At 49.8% G+C, this 22,310-nt stretch overlaps 7 protein-coding genes across 7 annotated transcripts; 4 read left to right on the forward strand and 3 right to left on the reverse strand.

Moving 5' to 3' along the window:
- Positions 1-3,084: 3,084 nt before the first annotated feature.
- On the reverse strand, positions 3,085-3,929 carry Pdw03_5087 (Allantoate permease; the record flags this gene model as incomplete). Its single annotated transcript, XM_066100943.1, has 2 exons — positions 3,085-3,637; positions 3,871-3,929. The coding sequence occupies 2 exons, from the start codon at positions 3,927-3,929 to the stop codon at positions 3,085-3,087; spliced, it is 612 nt and encodes a 203-aa protein (XP_065957883.1).
- Positions 3,930-5,799: 1,870 nt separating this feature from the next.
- On the forward strand, positions 5,800-7,450 carry Pdw03_5088 (Cytochrome P450 benzoate 4-monooxygenase, putative; the record flags this gene model as incomplete). The annotated part of the gene is made up of 3 exons (XM_014683731.1): positions 5,800-6,092; positions 6,145-6,951; positions 7,012-7,450. The coding sequence occupies 3 exons, from the start codon at positions 5,800-5,802 to the stop codon at positions 7,448-7,450; spliced, it is 1,539 nt and encodes a 512-aa protein (XP_014539217.1).
- Positions 7,451-8,113: 663 nt separating this feature from the next.
- On the reverse strand, positions 8,114-10,537 carry Pdw03_5089 (Tetrapeptide transporter, OPT1/isp4; the record flags this gene model as incomplete). The annotated part of the gene is made up of 2 exons (XM_014683730.1): positions 8,114-8,778; positions 8,836-10,537. The coding sequence occupies 2 exons, from the start codon at positions 10,535-10,537 to the stop codon at positions 8,114-8,116; spliced, it is 2,367 nt and encodes a 788-aa protein (XP_014539216.1).
- Positions 10,538-13,034: 2,497 nt separating this feature from the next.
- On the reverse strand, positions 13,035-15,299 carry Pdw03_5090 (Protease inhibitor I4, serpin; the record flags this gene model as incomplete). Its single annotated transcript, XM_066100944.1, has 7 exons — positions 13,035-13,786; positions 13,852-14,111; positions 14,173-14,610; positions 14,660-14,968; positions 15,030-15,136; positions 15,187-15,235; positions 15,292-15,299. The coding sequence occupies 7 exons, from the start codon at positions 15,297-15,299 to the stop codon at positions 13,035-13,037; spliced, it is 1,923 nt and encodes a 640-aa protein (XP_065957884.1).
- A 2,524-nt stretch (positions 15,300-17,823) lies between these two features.
- On the forward strand, positions 17,824-18,529 carry Pdw03_5091 (Seed maturation protein; the record flags this gene model as incomplete). The annotated part of the gene is made up of 4 exons (XM_066100945.1): positions 17,824-17,983; positions 18,037-18,155; positions 18,215-18,421; positions 18,476-18,529. 4 exons carry the CDS (start codon positions 17,824-17,826, stop codon positions 18,527-18,529), a joined length of 540 nt encoding a protein of 179 aa, XP_065957885.1.
- A 1,350-nt stretch (positions 18,530-19,879) lies between these two features.
- Positions 19,880-20,409, forward strand: Pdw03_5092 (Mss4-like; the record flags this gene model as incomplete). Its single annotated transcript, XM_014683727.1, has 4 exons — positions 19,880-20,000; positions 20,052-20,065; positions 20,129-20,260; positions 20,329-20,409. 4 exons carry the CDS (start codon positions 19,880-19,882, stop codon positions 20,407-20,409), a joined length of 348 nt encoding a protein of 115 aa, XP_014539213.1.
- A 322-nt stretch (positions 20,410-20,731) lies between these two features.
- On the forward strand, positions 20,732-22,276 carry Pdw03_5093 (Citrate synthase-like, core; the record flags this gene model as incomplete). Its single annotated transcript, XM_014683725.2, has 5 exons — positions 20,732-20,943; positions 20,994-21,191; positions 21,245-22,006; positions 22,063-22,145; positions 22,194-22,276. 5 exons carry the CDS (start codon positions 20,732-20,734, stop codon positions 22,274-22,276), a joined length of 1,338 nt encoding a protein of 445 aa, XP_014539211.2.
- Positions 22,277-22,310: the final 34 nt, after the last annotated feature.

The raw sequence follows: 22,310 nt of genomic DNA on the forward strand, positions 1-22,310 counted from the left end.
TCCTTTTACTAAGCATTACGGTTCACACCGTGACAGTACCCCCTCCCTTAGAGCCGAGCTCCGTCGAGGCGAGGCTTGTGCGGGTATCTTCGGTGGAAGTTCCGTATGATTTCGCGGGCGTGGTCCAGGTATTCAACAGGCTCTTCAGTGGGTTCGTCGTAACCAATCCATTTGACGGTGTACTTCAGACGCGGGCCTCCTCGGCCTCGTCGTTCCCAGCGGGAATCTAAGATGTCTTCAACTTCCCATTCTTCCAGTCCTTCGACTTCGACAGGCGGTGCGGGTTCAGTAACTTGTCCATTTACCGGGTTCGTGGCGGCAGGCTGTAGCAGGCTGACGTTAAACACAGGGTGGATCTTCATACTAGCAGGCAGTTCGAGCTTGTAAGCGTGTGCGCTTATAGCTTCTAGGACCTTAAAGGGGCCTAGGTTCTTCCAGTCCAGTTTCTTCTGCGGGCGGAGGGTTCGGATATTCCTGGCGTTCAGCCAGACCAGTTGTCCAGGACGGTATCGGCGGGCAGGGGCACGGTGACGGTTCGTTTGTTCTTCGTATCGGGCTTGTGCGGACAGTATCTCGGCGCGGACGTACTCAGTCAGTTCTTGCATTCGTGTAGCAAACTTTTCCGCGTCTCGGGTCGCAGGGTGACTGGCAGGCTGGGATGGTTCGAACCCGATGCGGGGGTGGAACCCATAGTTCGCGTAGAACGGAGAAACTCGGGTGCTCTCGGAGTAATGAGAGTTTGCAGTGAATTCGGCCAGCAGGAGCCATTCAGACCAGTCGTCCTGTAAGTAGGACACATACGCTCGGAGGTATTGTTCCAGTACGGCGTTCGCGCGTTCAGTCTGGCCATCAGTTTCCGGGTGATAAGCGGTTGACAGCAGGTTGGTGATTCGCAGGCGCTTTGTCAGGTGTTTCCAGAATTGGGCCACGAACTGGGGTCCTCGGTCAGATACAACGGTATTCGGCAGGCCGTGCAGTTTCCAGACATGACGGGTGTACAGGCGGGCGACTTCTTCAGCGTTGCAGGTTCCCTTGCAGTGTATGAAGTGCTTCATCTTGGTCAGACGGTCTACCACGACTAGGATGGCGTCGTAACCGTAGCTCAGGGGCAGGTGCGTGATGAAGTCCATGCTGATATCTTGCCAGGCTCTCTCAGGTACGGGCAGTTGTCTCAGGATCCCTTGACGGACTTCTCGGGCGGGGGTGATACGGCGGCAGGTGTGGCAGTTCTTGGTCCAGTCGCTCACGTACTGGTATACTCTAGGCCAGTAGTATTCTCGGGACAGCAGTTCATAGGTCTTCGACCGGCCAGGGTGTCCCACGGTGGGCTTGTCATGACACAGGCGCAGTATTTCAGCTTTCAGTTCATCGTTGTCAGGGACGTACAAGCGGTTCCGGTAGTAGAGGTAGTTGCCTCTTCGTTCGCAGTCGGCAAGTGTAATCTCAGGGTGACGGCTAGCGTTCTTGTCTAACGCTTCCAGGATAGATTGTACTACTTTATCTTGGTTGTAGGCTTCCAGCAGTAAATCCTTGATCGTAGATGGTGGTTCGGGCAGGTCTGGCAGTTCAGGTGGAGTGGTTGTAGTGACTCCGTTTCTCTGTCGTGTTGTGACGTTTATCTGTAGGTTTTCTTTCTTCAGAACAGTCTGGCTCTGATGCGCTAAGCGCTCATCCCCCTCTTTAGGGATATCCTCTGACCTCCTGGTCAGGGCGTCGGGCTTTGCACCTTGTTTTCCGGGACGGTACGTGATCTTGAAGTTAAACCGGGACAGGAATTCAGACCATCGGGCTTGGCGGCGGTTCAGGAGTTTCGTTGTCGTGAAATATTCCAGATTGCGGTGGTCAGTTATGACCTTCACGGGCGAGGGTGTGCCCTCCAGTTCGGGACGCCACTCTTCGAAGCAGCGGATTATGGCTAGCAGTTCTTTATCGTATATCTCATAGTTACACTCGGCGGCGGAGTGTTTTTTCGAGAAAAATGCGATAGGGTGCAGAATTCCAGCGTCATCGTACTGAGACAGTACACCGGCAGAGACAAAATCAGACGCGTCTGTTTCCAGGACTATCTCCTTGGACCAGTCAAACGCTTTCAGAACCGGGGCAGATGTAAACGCCTTCTTCAAGGCTTCGAAGCTCAGCTGGCAGACAGGTGTCCATTCGAAACGGACGTCTTTCTTCGTGAGTCTCACGAGCGGGGCGATGACTTTCGAGAAGTCTCTGATAAAGCGGCGGTAGAAGTTGCCGAAACCAATAAAGGCTTGCACATCAGTCAGACAGGTCGGTGTTTTCCAGTTCACGATCGTTTCGATCTTGTCGGGGTCCATACGGATACCATCTTCACCGATGATAATACCAAGGAACTTCGTCTCGGACACACAGAATTCGCATTTCGATAGTTTTGCGAACAGGCCTGCCTCTCGGAGGCGCTGAAGGACTTTTCGTACATGTTCTATGTGTTCCGCACGCGTGCGGCTGTAAATCAGGATATCGTCCAGGTAAGCAGTACAGAAACAGTCCAGGTACTCTCGTAACGTGTCGTTGATAAATCGTTGGAAGGATGCGGGGGCTCCAGTTAAACCAAATGGCATCACCAAAGATTCGAACAGTCCTAATCTCGTACGGAAGGCAGTCAGGTATTCTTGTCCCTTCGCAATTCGCAGATTGTTGAAGGCAGAGATGATATCAATCTTCGTAAAGAACTTCATCCCTTTCAGGTTATTCAGGGTTTCCTTGGTCAGCGGCAACGGGTAACGGTCCTTAACAGTGATTGCGTTCGGTGCACGGTAATCCACGCAGAAGCGGAGACCTCCGCCGGGTTTCTTCACGAACAGAACAGGCGAGGCAGCGGGCGAGGAGCTGGGCCGAATGAACCCTTTCCTCAGGTTATCTTCGATCCAGTCTTTCAGGACCTCGAGCTCATTTCGGGACATGGGATAGAGGGGCCCAAAAGGTAAGGGTTTGTCCTCTTGTAAGACCATCTTGTGGTCGTATGATCGGTGGGGTGGCAAGCGCTCGGCTTCCTTGGGTGAGAACACTTCGGCGAAGTCTCTAAACTCTTCAGGCAGTGCAGACACGGGGTCAGGTTCAGTGTCGGTCTTGGGGTTCAGTGCAGTCTCGATGTCCGCGGTTGTAATTGCGAACATGCTGTATTTCTTTCTTGCATACGCAGCACACGCAGCTAGCGATACGGCTGCAATGTCTCGTTTCTCGAGACCAGTTGGTCGTGCAGGCAGGTTCCTCGGACGGGACTTTACAGGTAGCAGGCGGTTCTTCAGTGGTAGCAGGCGGTTCTTCAGCGGTAGCAGGCGGTTCTTCAGCGGTAGCAGGCGGTTCTTCAGCGGTAGCAGGCGGTTCTTCAGTGGTAGCAGGCGGTTCTTCAGCGGTAGCAGGCGGTTCTTCAGTGGTAGCAGGCGGTTCTTCAGCGGTAGCAGGCGGTTCTTCAGCGGTAGCAGGCGGTTCTTCAGTGGTAGCAGGCGGTTCTTCAGTGGTAGCAGGCGGATCTTCAGTGGTAGCAGGCGGTTCTTCAGCGGTAGCAGGCGGTTCTTCGGTGGTAGCAGGCGGTTCTTCAGTGGTAGCAGGCGGTTCTTCAGCGGTAGCAGGCGGTTCTTCGGTGGTAGCGGTCTGCTCAGGACCGGGTCTACCAGAGTTCAGTTCGGGGGCTTTCGGGGCGGTTCAGACATTTTCAGACAGTCAACTCCTAGGGGTAGGAGCTACGTAGTGTCAGGGTGCGGGCTGGCAGGACGGTATGATAGGAGATGACTGGCAGGGACAGGTCGTAACAGATCAGATTCTCATTGACAGGTACAGGCACAGGCAGGGGCAGGCTAATATACAAGACGTAGCTCGAAGAGCTACAACAGGATCTAGAACTGAAGTTCAAGATAAACAGGTCGGAGATCACGTGCCGTGATCTTCCTTTTACTAAGCATTACGGTTCACACCGTGACACCTTCTCTACTAGCGGGAGGGAGGCGCTTTAACCGATTTAACCGGCTTAGTAATTAATTAAGAAGCTTTAAGAACTGAGAGGCCTTCTTTAGTGTTACGCACTGCCTAACTGGTCACAGTTATGTTGGAGCTTCCCTGATTATACTTGCCTGTGCTGATCCTCCAACGTCAACGATCGGTCTCTCAACCGAGCTGTTGCTGCGCACAGTCTTATCCAGCCTAAGTCCTTTTGAGGGTATCAGGGAACGATGCCAGGTAGAGCACCGAGTAGATCTATACCGCAGTATTGGTCTGCTCGTAGGTGTTGTCAAGTGATGATATAGTTAACGAGTCAACATAGTCCAAAGGTAAACACAAGTAACAATGTATAATTGAAGACGAAGAACTAAACTAAGTACATGAGGGAGTGTCCTTGTATATCTGTCGAGATGTGTGGTGCCACCCTGAGATAGGTACAAATGCCTCAATGGTGCCACCCTGAGACAGAAAACGTTTCAGAGTTCTTCGCTTCCTACTCCCTGGGTGACTCTCCTGGAGTCACTGCTGGGGTCACGGTCACGTGATGTCCTTGTTGTCCCAAAGGGTGTTGCTGATGTATCGAGGTACATACACACCAAACTTTAGTCCAACTCAGGGTGGATCATGCTCTTGCTCAGTGAGCATGATCGGGACTTCCTTTTCCTTCGATACCTGGGAACGCCAGGGTATACGGTGTTGCACATGATCTGCTGACAGATAGATCTATTGGCTCTTGGTGGCCCATCTGTGTACCCGGTGGGGCACCACTGATTGGTGACGGGTAGGTCCGTAACACTATAGCTGTCACGGTGCGAACCGTGATGCTTAGTTAGAGGAAGATCACGGCACGTGATCTCCGACCTGTTTATCTGAACTTCAGTTCTAGATCCTGTTGTAGCTCTTCGAGCTACGTCTTGTATATTAGCCTGCCCCTGCCTGTACCTGCCTGTCAATGGGAATCTGATCTGTTACGACCTGTCCCTGCCAGTCATCTCCTATCATACCGTCCTGCCAGCCCGCACCCTGACAGTACTATTAGTATCATACTAATAGTATGTAGTCTATTGGTAAATAACTATTAGTTTTGTCTTAAATCTACCTTATTTTTTTCCTTTCAAGGGCTATTTCGTCTTATCTTCATAGGGTAACACTTATCTATATCGAATATTTCACTATATTGACGGTTATATACGCAAAAAAAATGTAGTATGGTACTAGGAAGAGAGAAGTGGGTGGTTATCGGGAAGTGGTAAGGTAATGAAATGGCTAAGGCACACACGAAGTCTTGGCGGATGCCTAAGGCATCGAATCACCTGGAAGGCCAGGGGGGGCCCCCTGGTGTGTAGTCACAGCTTTGGCCTCATCAACCTTTCATTCACAACCTCTCGCGCAGATTTTTCTCCACACTCTTTTGCAGCAAATCAAAATCCAATGATGTACACTAGACAGAGAATTGAGATAAACCATCACCAGTTTGTGACCACTGATTTGCCTGAACTCCTCAAGCTAACAACCGAAACTAGTGGAGCAAGAGGTTCGGAGGCTTGAAACGGCACTCGTCACGGATCTTCGCCGCCAGCCACTCAACTCCACACTACCGAAATTGCTTCCCGTTGCTTTTACATACCCTCGGGGATGATTTGAGGAACACTGACTGCTCTTCTCATAAATAAGTTCGACAAGTTCGACATTCTACGTTTGGTCATGAGTCTGAGCTGATTCCTCTCAATTGAACGTTCTGCAATTGATTGGCATTGCCTTTTTTTGCATCGGGCCGGTCCTTTTTTTTTTCACCGAGTTGTTTGGTTCAACACTCCTATACAACACGGCACCATGTTTGTGACACTCCAAAATATTCCGTTGATTTTTGTCGGCCTTGTTGTAGCTTATTACTTGGTTCCGTACGTGCAAAAGTCGCATCTGCGTGCTATTCCATCTGCCGGGTTTTCGGCGTTCACCAACTTTTGGCTACTGCTGCAGGCCCGTCGTGGTCAAAAGTACCTAGTGATCGACGAGGCCCACAAGAAGCATGGAACATTCGTCCGCATTTCACCGACTCAAGTCTCTATTGCCGACGATGAGGCTATTCAGGGCGTCTATGGACACGGCAATGGTTTCTTGAAAGCGTGCGTCTCTGCTGCAGCCAGAAAAGCCGCACCCAAACTGACAATATCCTAGGGACTTCTACGATGCCTTTGTCTCTATCCGCCGTGGCTTGTTCAACACCCGTGACCGTGCTGAGCACTCCCGCAAGCGCAAGACTGTTTCCCACACCTTCAGCGCCAAATCCATTGGTCAATTCGAGCAGTATATTCACAGCAACATTGAGGAGTTTGTGAAGCAATGGAACCGTTTATCTGATCTCCAGAGTAACCCTACGACTGGCTATGTCAGCCTCGACGCCCTGAACTGGTTCAACTACCTGGCCTTCGATATCATCGGTGACCTGGCTTTTGGTGCCCCCTTCGGTATGCTTGAAAAGGGCCAGGATATTGCCGAGATGCGCCTGGACCCCAAGGACCCTCCCAAGTATGTTGCCGCCGTCGAAGTTCTGAACCGACGCGGTGAAGTGTCCGCCGCTCTGGGCTGTATGCCATCTCTCATCCCCTTCGCCAAATACATCCCAGACCGCTTCTTCTACGAAGGTATGGAAGCCGTTGCGAACCTTGCCGGTATCGCCATTGCGCGTGTCAGCGAGCGTCTCAAGCCGGAGGTCATGGCCAACAACACCCGTGTGGATCTGCTCGCCCGCCTCATGGAAGGCAAGGACGGAAACGGTAACCAGCTTGGACGCGCTGAACTGACTGCCGAGGCTCTGACCCAACTGATCGCTGGTTCCGACACCACCTCCAACACTTCCTGCGCTATCCTCTACTGGTGCATGATCACCCCACACGTTCTCCCCAAGCTGCACAAGACCCTGGACGAAGCTCTCCCCAAGGACATTGAAGTTCCCACGCACGCCATGGTAAAGGAGATCCCTTAGTAAGCCCACACCTCACCAACCCTGAAAACGACCTGCCCCCAAACTTACCAAATCCTCAGCCTCCAATGGGTAATCTGGGAAACGATGCGCATCCACAGCACATCTTCAATGGGCCTTCCTCGCGAGATCCCCGCCGGCTCCGCCCCCGTCGTGATCTGCGGACGCACCTTCAAAGCCGGCGACGTTCTCTCCGTACCCAGCTACACGATCCACCGCTCGAAGGAGATCTGGGGTGCAGACGCCGAGGAATTCGTCCCAGAGCGTTGGAGTCCCGAGCGTCTCACCGCCCGCCAAAAGGCCGCCTTCATCCCCTTCAGCCACGGACCTCGCGCCTGTGTCGGTCGCAACGTCGCTGAAATGGAACTGCTCGTCATCTGCGCTACTGTGTTCCGACTTTTCGAGTTCGAGATGCACCAGGATGGACCTATGGAGACACGTGAGGGATTCCTGCGCAAGCCGCTTGCTTTGCAGGTTGGTATGCGTCGCCGTCGGGTTTGAGCGGAAATCCCATTTTGGAGCATAGAAAAGTATAGACATCCGGTAAAGTAGGGATTCGAAAGGTTGAAATTGTGTGGACACAGGAGGATCTTGGATTTCCGTTTTTTCCTACCATTCATCATGATTCAATGAGAATGGCTAGGTTGGGCTTGTGCTTGTCTTGGAGTAAGTCTGTTACCGTGGAGTCCCTGATGACTTTGCTTTTGTGGCTTGTCGATTTCGATTTCGATTTTGGTCCCGGTGGATGTCAAATAACGGAAATCTGTTGAGCGTGTACATGTGTCATATTTCTTTCGGTCTATTTACGCATTGAAACTATCTTCGGGGGCTACAGGATACCATTTGTTGATGTGACAAATCATGGCAAAAGTGAAGAAAAAGAACCATGGAAAGAAGTGAGAAGAGATACATTGTTCAGGACTTAGTTCCTTTGCTGTATTATTAGGTACTTGTTGAGCCTCAGATGTATGAACTGGGTATATTAAATACAGAATGTTCGAAGAAACAAAAATCATTGCTAGAGTGTACTATCATGTCGTGACTATTCGTGGCTGACGTGAATTAAACAGACATCCGAAGAATTGTAGTCTGCCCCGACTCCAACCGCAGTTGGCTTCTAAAATTGCCAATGGAAGAAAAGTAACAGGTACCAGGTCCGATTGTCTACCATGTTGCGGGACCAAAGGTCGAGCCCTCGGGCACGGGGTCCCGAATGGCTGTATCGGCCATGTCCATGGTGTTGGTGGCGATCCTGGTACCCCACCAGTCGGGGAAGTTGGTATTCGTCAAGTTGAGGGCCAAAAAGATGAGGATGGTGCACAGAGCAAGACCAACATCTAGACCAGCGGACAGGACATAGTTGTACTGCATCCACCACCCGCGCCAGCGGTCACGGATGTACTTGTTGAAGATGTAACCGACGATGCCCCAGGAAAGATAGTTCAGAGGGGTGGCGGGAGGAATCAAACCAGCTCCACCGAAGATGATGGGGGCATTGAGATACTTGATGGGGCTCTTGGGGAAGTAACGGGCGCCGATGTAGATCAGAACAGGGAGGATGGCGCCGGCGAGGAAGAAGTACATCAGAGGCGAGTACAGCTGGCCGATGGAGAACATCCGGGCGGGTCCAATGACACCCCAGATAACGGAGGCGTTGAAGAACACACGACCGTTCGGGCAGGTGAAATGGTTTTTCTGGGCCCTGTCGCATACATCCTTGATGGTGCCGAGAGCCCAGTTCATGGTGGCGATCTGCACCAAGGATGACCACAGACAAGCGACCATCTGGGCCATAAATGTCACACGGGGAGGAATCTTCATGTAGTGACCTAGTTGAATAGATTAGTATAACAAATCGAGATCAGATAGTCACAGACGGAACTCACCAATTTTTAAATCCTGTGAGAAATACATTCCCTGGTACATGCTGATGTAACCGTAAGTTTTGAACAGCATCATGGCCATCGGTTTGCCGGGTTGCATGTAACCAATGATGAACTCGGTGATGACATTAAGGCCGATGTCGATGTTGGTGGCAGCCTTAACGATGCCAATAGGAATAAACCAGACCGCGGAAATGATCAGAGCAATGATGAAGGACCACCAGCTCATGTGAGTAGACCAGCCTAGGATCACACCAAAGCCCATTCCAACCATGGCCAAGAAAACGCCCAAGTACCACCAGAGGGGAACTTCAGCGTAGCGAGACATAAGACGGCCGTGAACATCTTCTTCCTCTCTTCCGACGCGACGGAATCGAGCCCAGATATCCGCACCGTTGAAAAGACCGGTTTGAACGAGCACAGCGATGATACTGGCAAACGACAGCCCATATGACAACATGAACGTTGTTGACAGGAAAAGAGGGGAGTAGTTCGAGTATTTTGCTTTGTCAAAAGTAAATTCCGGAGTGAGAATCTTGCTGACGTTATACACATGACCGGTGTTGTCGTAACTGCTCGAGTCGCTCATGGGTAGGTGCTGAGCGTAGAAGAGATTGGAGTACTGAATGGCGGGGGTGACAATCCAGAACCAGAGGAACATGCCGATCATCGTATTGGAGATAGCATACCAAGGAGCGATGAGGGGACTGAAGTTGAACCCAGAGATCTGAGTCCAGTCAAATGTCATTGGGAGAAGCGAAAGGCCACTCGCTCCACCAAAGAGCTGGTTGATGACCACGTTCTGGGGCTTGATCCAGGTGATCCAGGCGAAGACGCTCAGGAATGGCGCAATGTAGCCGGGGATCCAGTACCAGCAGAAAGAGGCAATCATGGCATACAGGAACATCTGGTATTTGCCGATCGACCAGCCAGCGACCTTTTTGGGATCAGGCTTGGTGTGATCATGCAATGCAGCGAAGAGCGAGGTGTTAATCAGGGTGGAGGGCCAAATCATGGCGGCGGGCTGCACTAGGAAGCGAGTGAAGAAGCCAGCCATACCAAAGCCCAGCATTTGAGTGGAAATACACATCAGGATCTCGAATCCCCAGCCAAAATTTTGGTTGTAAAAGGCACGTTGGGCCAAGAGGACATCCGTTGCGTAGGCGGCGCCACCACCGAATGTGGCGTTTGCCATGATGACCACAATTGCATGCTCCTTCTTGGTGAAGGGACCTGGGTTGAGCTGGCCTTTGTAGCCGAAGAAATTGACAGTGTAGTTAGGCATCCATGCTTCCCATGCCTTCCCAACTGGGAAAGCGACAACTTGTGCAATATAAGAGGGGATGACAATGTAGGGCTGGCGCATGGAGAACAACATGTTTAGGGAGGAACCGATAGTCGCAAATAGCATACCAATCACCCAGGCACGAATAGTGTTAACAGGTCCACCTTCGTCGATATTCGGCACAGCGGAGCGAACCTCGGGGTATGGGGAGTTTTCCAGGAGTTCCTGAGCGATGACCTCCTGGGTATTCTTGTCGGATGTTTGCAAGGCCTCATCAAGCTCCTCAACCACATCCTCGGGCATGTTAGGATCCCAGTGGTGGTGGTTCTTGAGGTCGCGGAGTTTCTTGAGGCTCTCATCGGGCGCGGTCTCGTCAACCATCGCACCGGTGGTGACGGCGATAGACTCGTCCTTCTCCATGAGGAAAGATGTGGAGCACAGATGTCAACTTCACAAGGAGGGTGAAATGAGGAAGAGAAAGCATCGACAGTGGGGATTTGAATGTGATATAAAGCTGATCATAGCTGGTCATAGCTGGTCATAGCCGGTCATAGCTGGCTGTAGTTGGTCGAAGACAAGGCCGTCGGAGCTCCGCCTTATCGTCCAAAGAGGATATCTTAGGTTTATCCTGAAGTGGATACAACCCAGCGGAGATGAGACCAAACGGTGAGCCAAGGAAATTGATTTGATGGAAAATAGGAAGTGGGGGAGGAGAGACAGGGGTCAAGAGTGAAGTGAGAGATGGGGTGGACCAGAGACACGAGACTGGAGTGGCTGGCGGCAAGTGGCAATTTGCATATAAGAAGCAGCCACCACTAATGTCATCCCATATTGTGTTTTGGCCTGATTTGGGTTGATAGCTCACAGACCTGTTATGTATACAGCTTATGTTTGACCTGAAGTACGTTCGTATCTTGAGCACCTCGAAACTTGGTGGCGTTCCTTGGTTGCTTTTGACTCTGCCTCGGACGACTTGATCTAGTCCGGATCGTGTTTCAGGGCATTTCAGGATAAAGATAATAGAGGACTCCTTGATCGCGACAATATCTAGGAAGTCAGTGTGGAGCATAATATCATACATTCTGTTTAACCTCTCGTTCTCGTAGAAAATTAATACGAAGTACTGGTTGCATTGCTCACTCCGTACGGAGCACAATTCCAAGAGACGGAAGCAATCTGCTCGAAGCTTGTAATTGACAAGCCGGTACACGGAGGAAAAAGGGCGAGCCTGCCGTTCTTGACTTAGCGTTCACACTAATTTAGCAGCTAAAATGGTGGCCAACCAACCAGTCCCTGGTCTTCAAGCCTGGTTGGCCCATTTCCGGAGCTAGTTCTCAGTTTCGGGGAAATGGCATATTGCCAAGAGATGCCAAGAGACTATTCCCTCTAGCGATGATTAAAAACCAACCGGCGGTAGCCTGTTATCTCTGGACATCAGACAACTTTAGGCGATTATCGGCCCGGCGTAATGGCGGTCATATCAAATGTCCAACGTCGTCTGAAGGCAGTTTGAGATTTCGGAAGTCCCTTGGAGTCCCTCAGAATCCTCCGGAATACCCTGGTCTTAGTGTTGCAGCTGGCAAAGATTAAAAAAAAAGAAAAAATCACGATAGCTCATGTAGAGAAAAATAAGCACCGAGAAACGATGTGTCATCCGCATGGCTCAACAGTGCGGAGAGACTTTTCTAGCGGGCTTCTACTCCGTACTCCGTATACAACATACAACATGGTTTGCGTGATTGAGCTGGATACCTTCCGAAAGTAACAAAGGTCGGTGCTGCACTAGTGCCTTCGAATCCCGCATGTCTCAAACCGGAGGTCCACGGAGTTGCCAGGATGTTTGAATTAGGCGCTTATAATCGATGTTCCCCATTGGCTCGCACAGGGAAGATTTGTCAAATTATGGGAGGTACATCGCGTGACAGGATAAAGAATTGCCACCGATGCTCCGCAGATTGCATGGATATTATGTTATGTGAAAACGTGAATGGAACCAGAGTGCCGCGTTACGGAGTACTCCACACCAACCTGGAATTTTCTTCGAATTGTAAACCCTACGCGATCTTCAACCTGGGGTAAATTTGAATTTTATGACCAAGGAGAATGAGGTAAAAAGCTGGGCTAAAGCTTGTAAGAGACAAGTGCGAGCCGAGGTTAAAACAGGGATAAGTCCATCGACTCGAGTGGTCTTGACCGCCTACTTGAACAGCTCTGCCACTGTTCAGTACCCAGGTTATAATATATGATGCCCAGCAAAGTGCTATAGGAATTTACCCATGCACTCCAGATAAATGCTTTTCGATTAACACTTACTGCCTTGTCGGAAAAAACACACGTGGGCTCTCCAGTGGCGACTCCATCTCTAATTTGCCGGAAATCCTCCGACCCAAGCTTCCTAGCCCCATCGCATCAATCGCTTTATCAGGCAAAGACTTGGCGGACTGCACCAAGTGGAGTGTTAAAAAGGCATAATCCTTCAACCCCGGTCTGCATTGCCAGGCCACGCGTAAAACACGATCTGCGTGCCATAGCGCCCATGGTTGCTGAGGCTTAGCTGGTAGTGTGCATTTGCTGGTCAGATGTTTGTTTCAACATCTCAAAGCGGGACCTGTAGTTCGGAAGCATGTCTGAATGTCGCTGAAGAGGGCACGTGGAGATGAATTTGCCGATTGGCCGAGATCGGCAGCTGCAGCTTGGCTTAGACACTGGGCCGTCCAACAGGCTTTTTCCATAGTCATGCACGGAGTACTCCGTGCTCCGTAGTTGGGATCACGAAGGGCGTACGGAGTAGTCTGTGATCCGAATACGCCCTTCGTAATCCGAAACCCTGCTCAACACCGTCTCACTTCGACTGGAGTATGAAAATTCTATGGTAAAATGGTCCCTTCAGGATGGGGTCTACAGTCAGGTTCTGCACTCACGGCAAATTGTTTGCCAACGACGAATCCGGAGGAAATGGGAAAATCTCATCACTCAGCCACTCAAAGTTTGTGAAGTAATCCTCGTTAATCTGGAACTCTCCTTGCAGAGGACCCACATTTTGAAGAATCTCCCCAACAGGCCCCCCAGCGGGATCTGTTCCCATTATAGCACGCGCTACCTCGGCACCCGGAAGGGCGTTAGTTCGGGAAACGCTCTCAGCAGACTCCGTGAATTGCATTTTAGCGCGCGTGTTGGGGTCATATTCATCACGCCACCACCAGACAGCGTCCAAAATTTGACTGAGGATCAGGCGACTGCGAATCCGAAGTGCGGTGTATTCCGAGCCATCGGCTTTGCGGAATGCCTTGCTGCTATTCCAGAGTTGATTCAAAACCGTGATCATTTTAGCAGCTGTATCGCTTCTGTCGGTGGACATTTGCTTTGCTAGATTGATGGTGGCGAAGAAAGAGGCCTGGGCACGGCTTGTGTCGAGTCCGCTGGAGGCATAATCGCTTTTCAGAATCCGCAACAGCGACATCGAAGCCAAGAGTAGACCGAAGCTTATTTGAACAGGTGCCATGAAGAGAGAACCCATACGATCCGCTAAGGCTTGTACATAGTCTACCAAGTTGCAGGCGGTGACGACAAGACGTGGAAGACATCCGCTAGAGACGAGTGTTTGATTTTTGAAAAAATGGAAGCTTTGGATTGCCATACGGCAAAGAAGAAGGTGGTACCTCTCGTTGCCTGCGATACATAACCAAGCGTTAGTGGATGGATCATTGCCGAAGGGTTCCATGTTAGAAACAAACCGACTACTGCCTGCAATGCGATGTCGTCTACCTCCCCCTCATACTTCTGCAGCAAAATGTCGAGTGCCAGCTCCTGATCCAGCGACATGGCACGAACTCCATTCTCCAGAACTGCCTCGCTGCATTTCCCAACGACCTCCTGGCATCTGAGTTTCTGAACCAGATGTGGAGCAATCTTATCAAATAGCACTTGGCGTTGGATGGTATCCTGTGCTGAACTGACTAGATTTCGCGGAGACTGCCCTTTGATCACACAAGATCTACAATGAATCAGCATGGTAGTTTCACCAGGCTACGGTTGAAAAAGAATAAGAGACACACCGTTGATACACAAGCACACAATGAGCCCAGAGTTCCGAGCGCCGGGCCATGTCTAAGTCGGATGACGCCGGGATCTTCCCTCGAGAAAATTCATGGCTCGACATCGGGATATGAAACCCATTTTGCATTGCTAAATGCAAAAGCATTCCGCTAAGAGGAAATGTCACATCTGGACGATTCTCCTTGGGAAATGGCCAAGTCAGCAGGAGCAGCAGTCCTTGAATGGTATACCATGGCGCACACGTTGACAAGACTGATAGAAATGCCAGTTCTGTAACCTCCTGGGCCAGGGCAGTGTGCAAAGTCGGGTTTCGGGAATATGACCGACTGGCGACGCTGATGACAGCCCAGAACAGGAATGGAGACTGCGTGTAGTAGGAATTCGGCTTGGTCTGCGCATCGAGGACAGGGAGGAACGAGGCATAGTGGCGGAAGAATCTGTGACATGTTAGAAACAGACTGATCAGAAACTTTAGGAGCCATCTACAATTGGTACAGATCGTTGATCTCTCCGCCTGCAACGGAAACGTTTTTCAGTGAACGGGGCTTTGTCAGATCATTCCCTTCCGTCATCACACCCGGTGTGGTGACCGCTGGCGCAAGATGATATTGGGGATAGGCTAGCGGCAAATCCTGCGAAACGTTTAATTGAACATCAGACTTCAGTCCAGCCTGTATCCCGAGTTCCGTTGCCGCCGTGGACAGAAAATTCGGCACGGAATCGGGGTTCAACTGCTGGGAGGTCCGTAGTTGTTGGCGCCACTGCTCGTTCTCGTGTTCTAAGGCAATGTATCGGCTTTGGAGAAATTACTGTAAGAGGTGGATTCCTTGCTTCTTATTCGGTTCTGGGCTCTTACCGACGCTTGTGCTCTCTTGTGAAGCTATCATCTATGGTACACTCAAGATTGCGTTTGCGGCATCGGGAACATGGTATGCTCTCATCCCGCCAGACATCGCATCTAGCCTACTATAGTTAATACCAGTCTTTGCGAAGGATGATTCATTGGCAAATACCTTTTGCTGGCGGCACATGGTACACGCCTTCTTTCCTTTTTTCGGCACCCTATTGTATGGTTGCCTTAGTATGCTTCTTTAAACGGGAACAACGGATGCTCGTACCCCTCCATTTCTGAGATTTTGGCGAACACAATTCAGAATGGGCCTGTTAGTTAACAACTGCGATCAACTTCCCACTTTAATATTTTCACTTGCTTTTCTTGATCATAGCAACAGGGGAAAGCCAAAGTCGTAGGGCTCAATCCCGGTAACGGGATGAGGGCGGATTTGTGATTGGTCCAACGAGAAGTGTTGGGGGGGGGGGGGGGAGTCATGTGACCATCCCCTGCAAAGCAAGCACACCGCTTTCTTCACCCCAGTACTGCCCTATTTGCCTCAGGTGTCAATAGCTGTGGGACGTACCACGTGACTGTGTACGAAACATGGTCTCGTAGGCCAAGTTTGGAAGTTGAACAACCCAAGTTTCCAAGTCCTATGTTTACTGTTACTATAATTACAAGAACCGAACTAATGTGAAGGCAAATTAAAAATCTAAGCCAAAAACTGTTCCTTCGTATGGAAGACTGAACAATCGATTTTGGAAACGGCCAAGACAAGCCCCACACCACAAGGCGAGGCACTTCTTGCCGAGCCTTGTTTTTATGGGTCTCATAGCTCCAAATTCAATACGGAGCAAGACTAGTCCTATTGTGCAGCATTTTGCTGGTCCTCCTCTCATCTCCTTGGCGAATCTCCTTTTGACGAGCCTCCTACGGGTGATCAGACCTTGTCCAATACTATATTGCAGTTCATGGCTGAAAAAAGGGCATGAAAACCCTCGGAACATCTACGGACGGTCACATCGTGAATCCTATGAAAAGTGCATGTTGAGATTAGTCAGATTGTCCTGTGAAATTTCTGTTCGAGTCATTTCAAAACAATGCATATTCGTTGATAGTACCCTACCTTGTTGCACACCTAGAGTTCTATCAAACCTTATACAGCTAATCCGACCTCCCATGGATCAGATGTCGGTTGAAGCATTTGGTGCGCTTTTATGGTTTTTTCAATTTCCATGTCTCATGGATGAACGTGCTAAATTAAATCCGTCTACATTTTCGTGATGGGGCTCATCCAACTGGCTACTAAGATTCCATGGTTGTCAGATCCTGCTTTCGCTATGAAAGAGAATCTACGTCTTGATCTGACTCAGCCGTATTTAATCCCTTGTCCCTGATGTAAATATATAGAGCGGAACGTCATATGGACACTTTGAGGAGTAGTTAAACAAGGTCAGCATGACTACTCTGTACTGAGCAACAACGCCTAAGCTAGCTACGCTGTACGGGTAAGGGTCTTTAGCGAGGAATCTGGTTGATGGAAGATTGAAGACCTTGTAGTTTAGATAAGTCAGGTTCATAACCATTAAGATGAAGAGTGGTTGGAATATCTTACGTTGTTGAAGGTCCGTGATTTCCCCTTTCAATGGCAATAGCTAGCATAACTTCATACAGTATTACACATCTCAAATTTCCTAAGCAATCGACATGCGTGATTCGTTACTTGTACATCTTGCTAGAGGACCTTCAGCAGAATTGTCCCGAGATCGCGATGTTCGCATATGGACCAATTTTTTGGTTCCGGAGTTACCTTGCTTGAAGAGTGGCCTAATTGTAATAACACTTAAAGGCCATCTCATCAAATAAAGGGTGTCTATTTTTGAGGGGGAAAACCGGTTCTTTGTGGATTGAAAGCTAAAAAATTACAAGACATTTGAATTGACAGTACGCTACGGTCTCACACGACAAATTGTCTTGTCAGAGTGACTGATGTAAAGGTTCAGAAAGCTCCTGGGTAGAACTCGTTGCTGAATGGAAGTCTTTGAAGACCGTCAATAGGGTCGTGAACGTTGAGGAAGGGTACATCGCCGTGACCTAGACCTTGAGCCATGCATCTCATCCAGAGCTTGAAACTCAAAAGACTACAGGGGGCTTTCTTACTCATGACAGATGTCCAGTGCAATCTCATGTCACGCAACGTGGGACTCACCAGATCTCGTGGTTGGATATCCAATTGCCGTCGTTCGGCTAGAGTGGTCGATGACAATGCGAGATGGAAGCTGGTTCACCCTAAGGGTTTTCATTCGACGCCTTTTCTTTCCTCTTTGGGTTTGGTTGCGGTGGCACTGACAGGGGCAATCTGCAGCAGCGCATCCATGGAACGGTGTTGGAAAGCTGCCCTACCTCGTTGTGAATGGGTTAATCACAAAATCACGGACAGTCAACGCGACTCGAGCAACCTGCTCTGCTTGGAGATGTCCAGACAATCTCGACTGCGTTGTACGAAGTGTTCTTGGTCATTAACTTTACTCCAGACATCGTTCCACGCAGTGGTGATGATTTGGAATGATTTGGTAAGGGGATGGGGGTCTTCCTTTAGGCAACATGGCAAATTCAGGGTATCTCGCATTCCCCATAATTCTTGTTCGATTCGAAGAGTCGAATATTCTATTCAAACCTGGATACCCCCAACGCCCCCACCACTGACGAAAGTTCGGTCGATTGATATGCCCTCACCGTGACATCACCGACCCTGAAGCCGAGGTATATAGCAGAACCATAAGATGTGGTTCAGCAAAATTCAACAAAGCATGCCATGAATTCACGTCAAGTTATGAGTTTTGATATTCCTACCGTCGCCGAAATCCAGCTCGCTGCTGAGAGGGGCCAACGCATCACACAGGAGGATGTTTCGGCCATCTCGCAGGCCGAAAGCGCGCTGACTGGACGAGGACCTTCTCGGGGCGGACCGGCTGGTGAGTACAATGTAGATTCCATCTGCGAGCGACAGATACCTGATCAAGCATAGCAACGGCCCAAAGTCTTTCGATGCGGCAGATGAATTTTGAAAATAAGGTTGCAGAGGTATCAAGGAAACCATCCAGCGCAATCTCGCTAGATGATGCAGAGGAAATCCAAGCCACAGAGGTCAGGCAGTCCCGGTGAAAGTTTAGTCGTCCCAACTCACTAACGCGAAGGTCCCATAGGGACGTGCATTTAACCAACCACCGGGAGTGGGTTATATATCCGCTCAGGTTCGGTCGATCGCTGATGGTAACGATGCCTTGGGACTTACAGCTGCAGCGGATGTGCCCGCATACATCACCAAGGATGATGCCCGGGATGCACAACATGCCGAGGCTACTGTCTATGGCGGTCAGAATCCTCGGGGAGGAATGGCAGCTCAGATGCAGGTGAGTGGGGAAGGCGAGCTTTGTGACCACAGTAGCTGAGAGTCGCGTGTGCAGAGTGCAGCGGACAAGATCGACAATGCCCGACGAGGCAATTATGGCAGCTATTAACAGTTAAATTCTGTAAAATGGTCACATCACACATACTGACACCTAATTTTGTACAAACATAAAAAAGTGAACATGTGGTAGTATCGTCACTTTGATCATATCTTGCACTGCCATTACAGGATGGTGTACAAAAGAAATCCATGAAAATCGACCAAAAGTTGTTTCCATTAACGAATGAATATCCCCGGAACTAGAATCTACTTTGGGGGGTGTTGGAGCGGCCATGACACGCTCAACTCTTCTGCCGTTGTCTTGAATTGACACGTAGTAGAGCCTGCCGACAAGATGTTCAACCAAATGTTTCAAGCCGGCATCTCTGTTTCGTGGACATCTTAAACTGACAAAATTCGTACGGGGTCACCGAGTCGAGATCTGCATATTACTGCTGTCTTGCACCGCTGTGTCGGTAGCGGTTGATCACAATGATCGCAAAATAGACAAGAGGAGCCTCACCCCTTACCTCAGCCCACCCACTAGGAGAAAAACTCACGATCATCGAGCCATAATGGAATCGATAGTTCAGGCAATCCACTATAAGCCGCGCGACGTGGTAACTAGTGGACGTATGCTGATGAATCCTTCCAGGTTTGGTATGAAAGATTTAACCGATCGCATTGTGGCCCCGAGGCATTCTCATAATCGTGAGACAGCTTGGATAACACGTGGCTTCCAGAACCATCTTATCCGCCGCTAAATGTTCATATCTGGAATCAGTGTACTCCGTATGTTCGCTCCAATCGGAGAGAGTCGGAGGACCCGTCGGAGAATGCGCCGTCGCTGATACGCAAGGTGCAGTGGTCGGATCTCCGCCCTGAAGCTGATTTCCGAAGCCCGATCAGCTTTGTCCCAACTTGTTGAGTGACATTCAACATGGCTGGCACGCTTGAAGTTTGGAGGAGTAACTGGTTCCAAGCCTTGCATGGAGTTCTGGCGGGTCACAATAATTTGTCATTGCCCGGCAGCTTTAGGGCTGACAGGGAAAAATAGTAAAAAAGTCAGCATTAGCTGATTTGAAATCCTTGAAGAAACTCTTCTGGAATTTAAATTGCCTGAACTGTTGAATTGGTGGAATTCGTCGACTTTGGTAGAGTTGGGTCTGGAAAAAGTCAAGAAAATGGCTCAACCAAAACCCAACTCCGTTGCAATGACATCGCTTAGGTACTGGGTACTCGTTTTACCGGCATTGAAGACGAGGTGATGCAAGTAGTCGGGACTTCAAAAATGTGCAAGGATGACCAGCTCAATGTGTTATTCACAGTTGGGGTCAATTATCTATTAAATACCCTTTCTCCTCTCTCCAAAGGTCCTCAGATCCGAGTACCTTGAAATAATCAAATCCATCCATCGACAATGCCTCTCTCGGGACACTGCCTTTGCAAGGCCGTCACGTACACCGTGGACATTGACGCGCCTCTAATCACTGCCTATGATCACTGTGATGACAGCCAACGCCAGAGTGGCTCGACCTACTGTTAGTTGCGGTAACATCCAACGAGAATGATTCTTGTTAACTTTGTTATAGCGCTTATCGCCGTCGTTCCAAGGTCAAGTTGACTATCAATGGTCCCACCAAGAGCTGGGCTGGCCATGGTTCTTCAGGCCTCGCTGTCCACCGTATCTTCTGCTCTGAGTGTGGTTCTCCGATCGCCCACGACCCTGATGCTGCTCCCGAAATCATTGCCCCCAAGGCCGGCACTCCCTCGACATTGGGTTAAGCAGCACTTGAAGCCCGTTAGTGTCACAAATCAGTGCTTGATTTAACATCCAGTCGAGTGTGACTAACCCCTCGCGCTATGTAGGACACCGAGATCTGGACTGTCAGCAAGCTTCCTTTCTGCCAGGAATCTCTGGACCACTCGTTCAAGCACATGCCGGTGTAAATTGGAGGCTGGGAGGGGATTTTGAAAGGGAGGAACAAATTTCATGAAGCCGAATATGAGTGATAAATGACGAATAGAATGTTGTCCAACAGGACTTGCATGAATTATCAACCAGAAGGTCTGCACTAGATCCTGATTGTCGGTCAATTTAGAATGAATTCCAAAAATTGAGATTTCAATACCAAGTTCAGGTGAGACAAAATATTTGGTGCTTTTGGACACATTATGTTCAGGTGTTAGTGGTCGGCGATACATTGTTAGCGATACATTATTAGCGATACTTCGAGGTGACAATTCTTCCCTTTCAGCATTCTCGTCCGAAATGTCGACTGGCACTCTATTCATTCGCGATTCGCGTACTAATGCGAAATATGAAATCCCAATCAACCGGAATGCAGTATGTGCGACCGACCTTCAGGGCATTTGCGCGTCTTCACTCCACAGCAATCGTGCAGACCAAGTTACCCATGGATTGCGTGTCTATGATCCTGGATTGCAAAACACAGCCGTGACAGCGTCAGCTATCAGTTTCTCGTGAGAACCTCTCAAAAGTTACTTGTTGTGTCTTGCTGATGAGTTTCTAGTGACCATGAGCATGGTCTACTTTTGTACCGAGGGTATACCCTGGAACAACTCTGGGGGTGCGACTTTGAAGAAATGTTCCATCTACTGCTATGGGGGAGCTATCCTACACCAACGCAATGCGAAGAGCTACGCCAGCGGCTGGCGCATTATATGAAAGATGTCCCCGACATCGTGCGCCAGACTATCTTTAATCTTCCGTAGGATGATTCTCTTCGTCGAGAGTCTGCAAGCTTACCTTTCTAACTAGCAGGGAAATGTGCAGCAAGGCGACCAGCCCACTGCCGTTGATTCTAGCCGGCCTTTCAGCTCATTTGGCCTGTTTACCCGATGTGATCCCAGCGACCACAAATCCGACGATTTACCAAACGGACATCAAACGGGCGGACCAAATAATCCTACAAACGGTTGCTGGCTATGCTGTTGTCTTTGGAGCCGTAAGATCCCACCGGCTAGGCCTTCCCTGGAGGTCTCCATCTCTCCACCAGACCTACTACGAGAATCTATTCACAATGGCCGGTCTTGTAGACCCAGAGACAAACTACCCAGATCTTAGAGGCATATCCTGCTTCCGCAGATTTGGAAACCTCAACGCCGAGCACGGAATGGCCTTAACAGCCTTCTCATCTATAGTAACCGCCTCATCACTAACTGACCCGGTGTCTTGTCTGATATCTGCCCTGGCTGCCGCCCACGGACCCCTACACTTTGGTGCAACAGAGTCTGCCCAAAGAGCTCTCCGCGACATTGGAGAGCCAAAGAATGTCCCGGCATTCATTGAAGAAGTAAAAGCCGGGAAGCAAAAATTATTCGGCTACGGCCATCGCACTTACAAGGGGATGGACCCACGCGTACGTCCCATCCAAAGTATTCTCAAGGATTTGATCCACATCAATCAACCGCTATTGAAAGTCGCCGAAGCGATCGAGGATGCTGCTGCGAAAGACGATTATTTTGTTTCGCGGGGCTTGTATCCCAATGCGGACTTCTACGGTAACTTTGTGTTTACTGGAATGTAAGTGCAGGCAAGAGTTTCGTACCGTGGCCTCAGGTTCCAATACGTTGATTTAGTGGCTTTGAGCCTGATCTTATTCCCGCGGCAATGCTAGCTCATCGTATTATGGGTATCATGGCGCATTGGAGAGAGTACATGGGTAAGGAACCGTGTGCTGAAGTTTGATAACTTGGCTGACGGGTTATAGTTACTCGTGGCAAGCTTTTTCGACCTGTTCATCTCTACACGGGAAATGTAGAGCCAGCATCAGACCCCATACCAAAGATATAGTGATTTCAATGTATGGCGACGGAGTGGCCATTTC

This window comes from Penicillium digitatum, chromosome 6, assembly GCF_016767815.1.
Source record: "Penicillium digitatum chromosome 6, complete sequence".
In the NCBI taxonomy this organism is placed as follows: Eukaryota; Fungi; Ascomycota; class Eurotiomycetes; order Eurotiales; family Aspergillaceae; genus Penicillium; species Penicillium digitatum.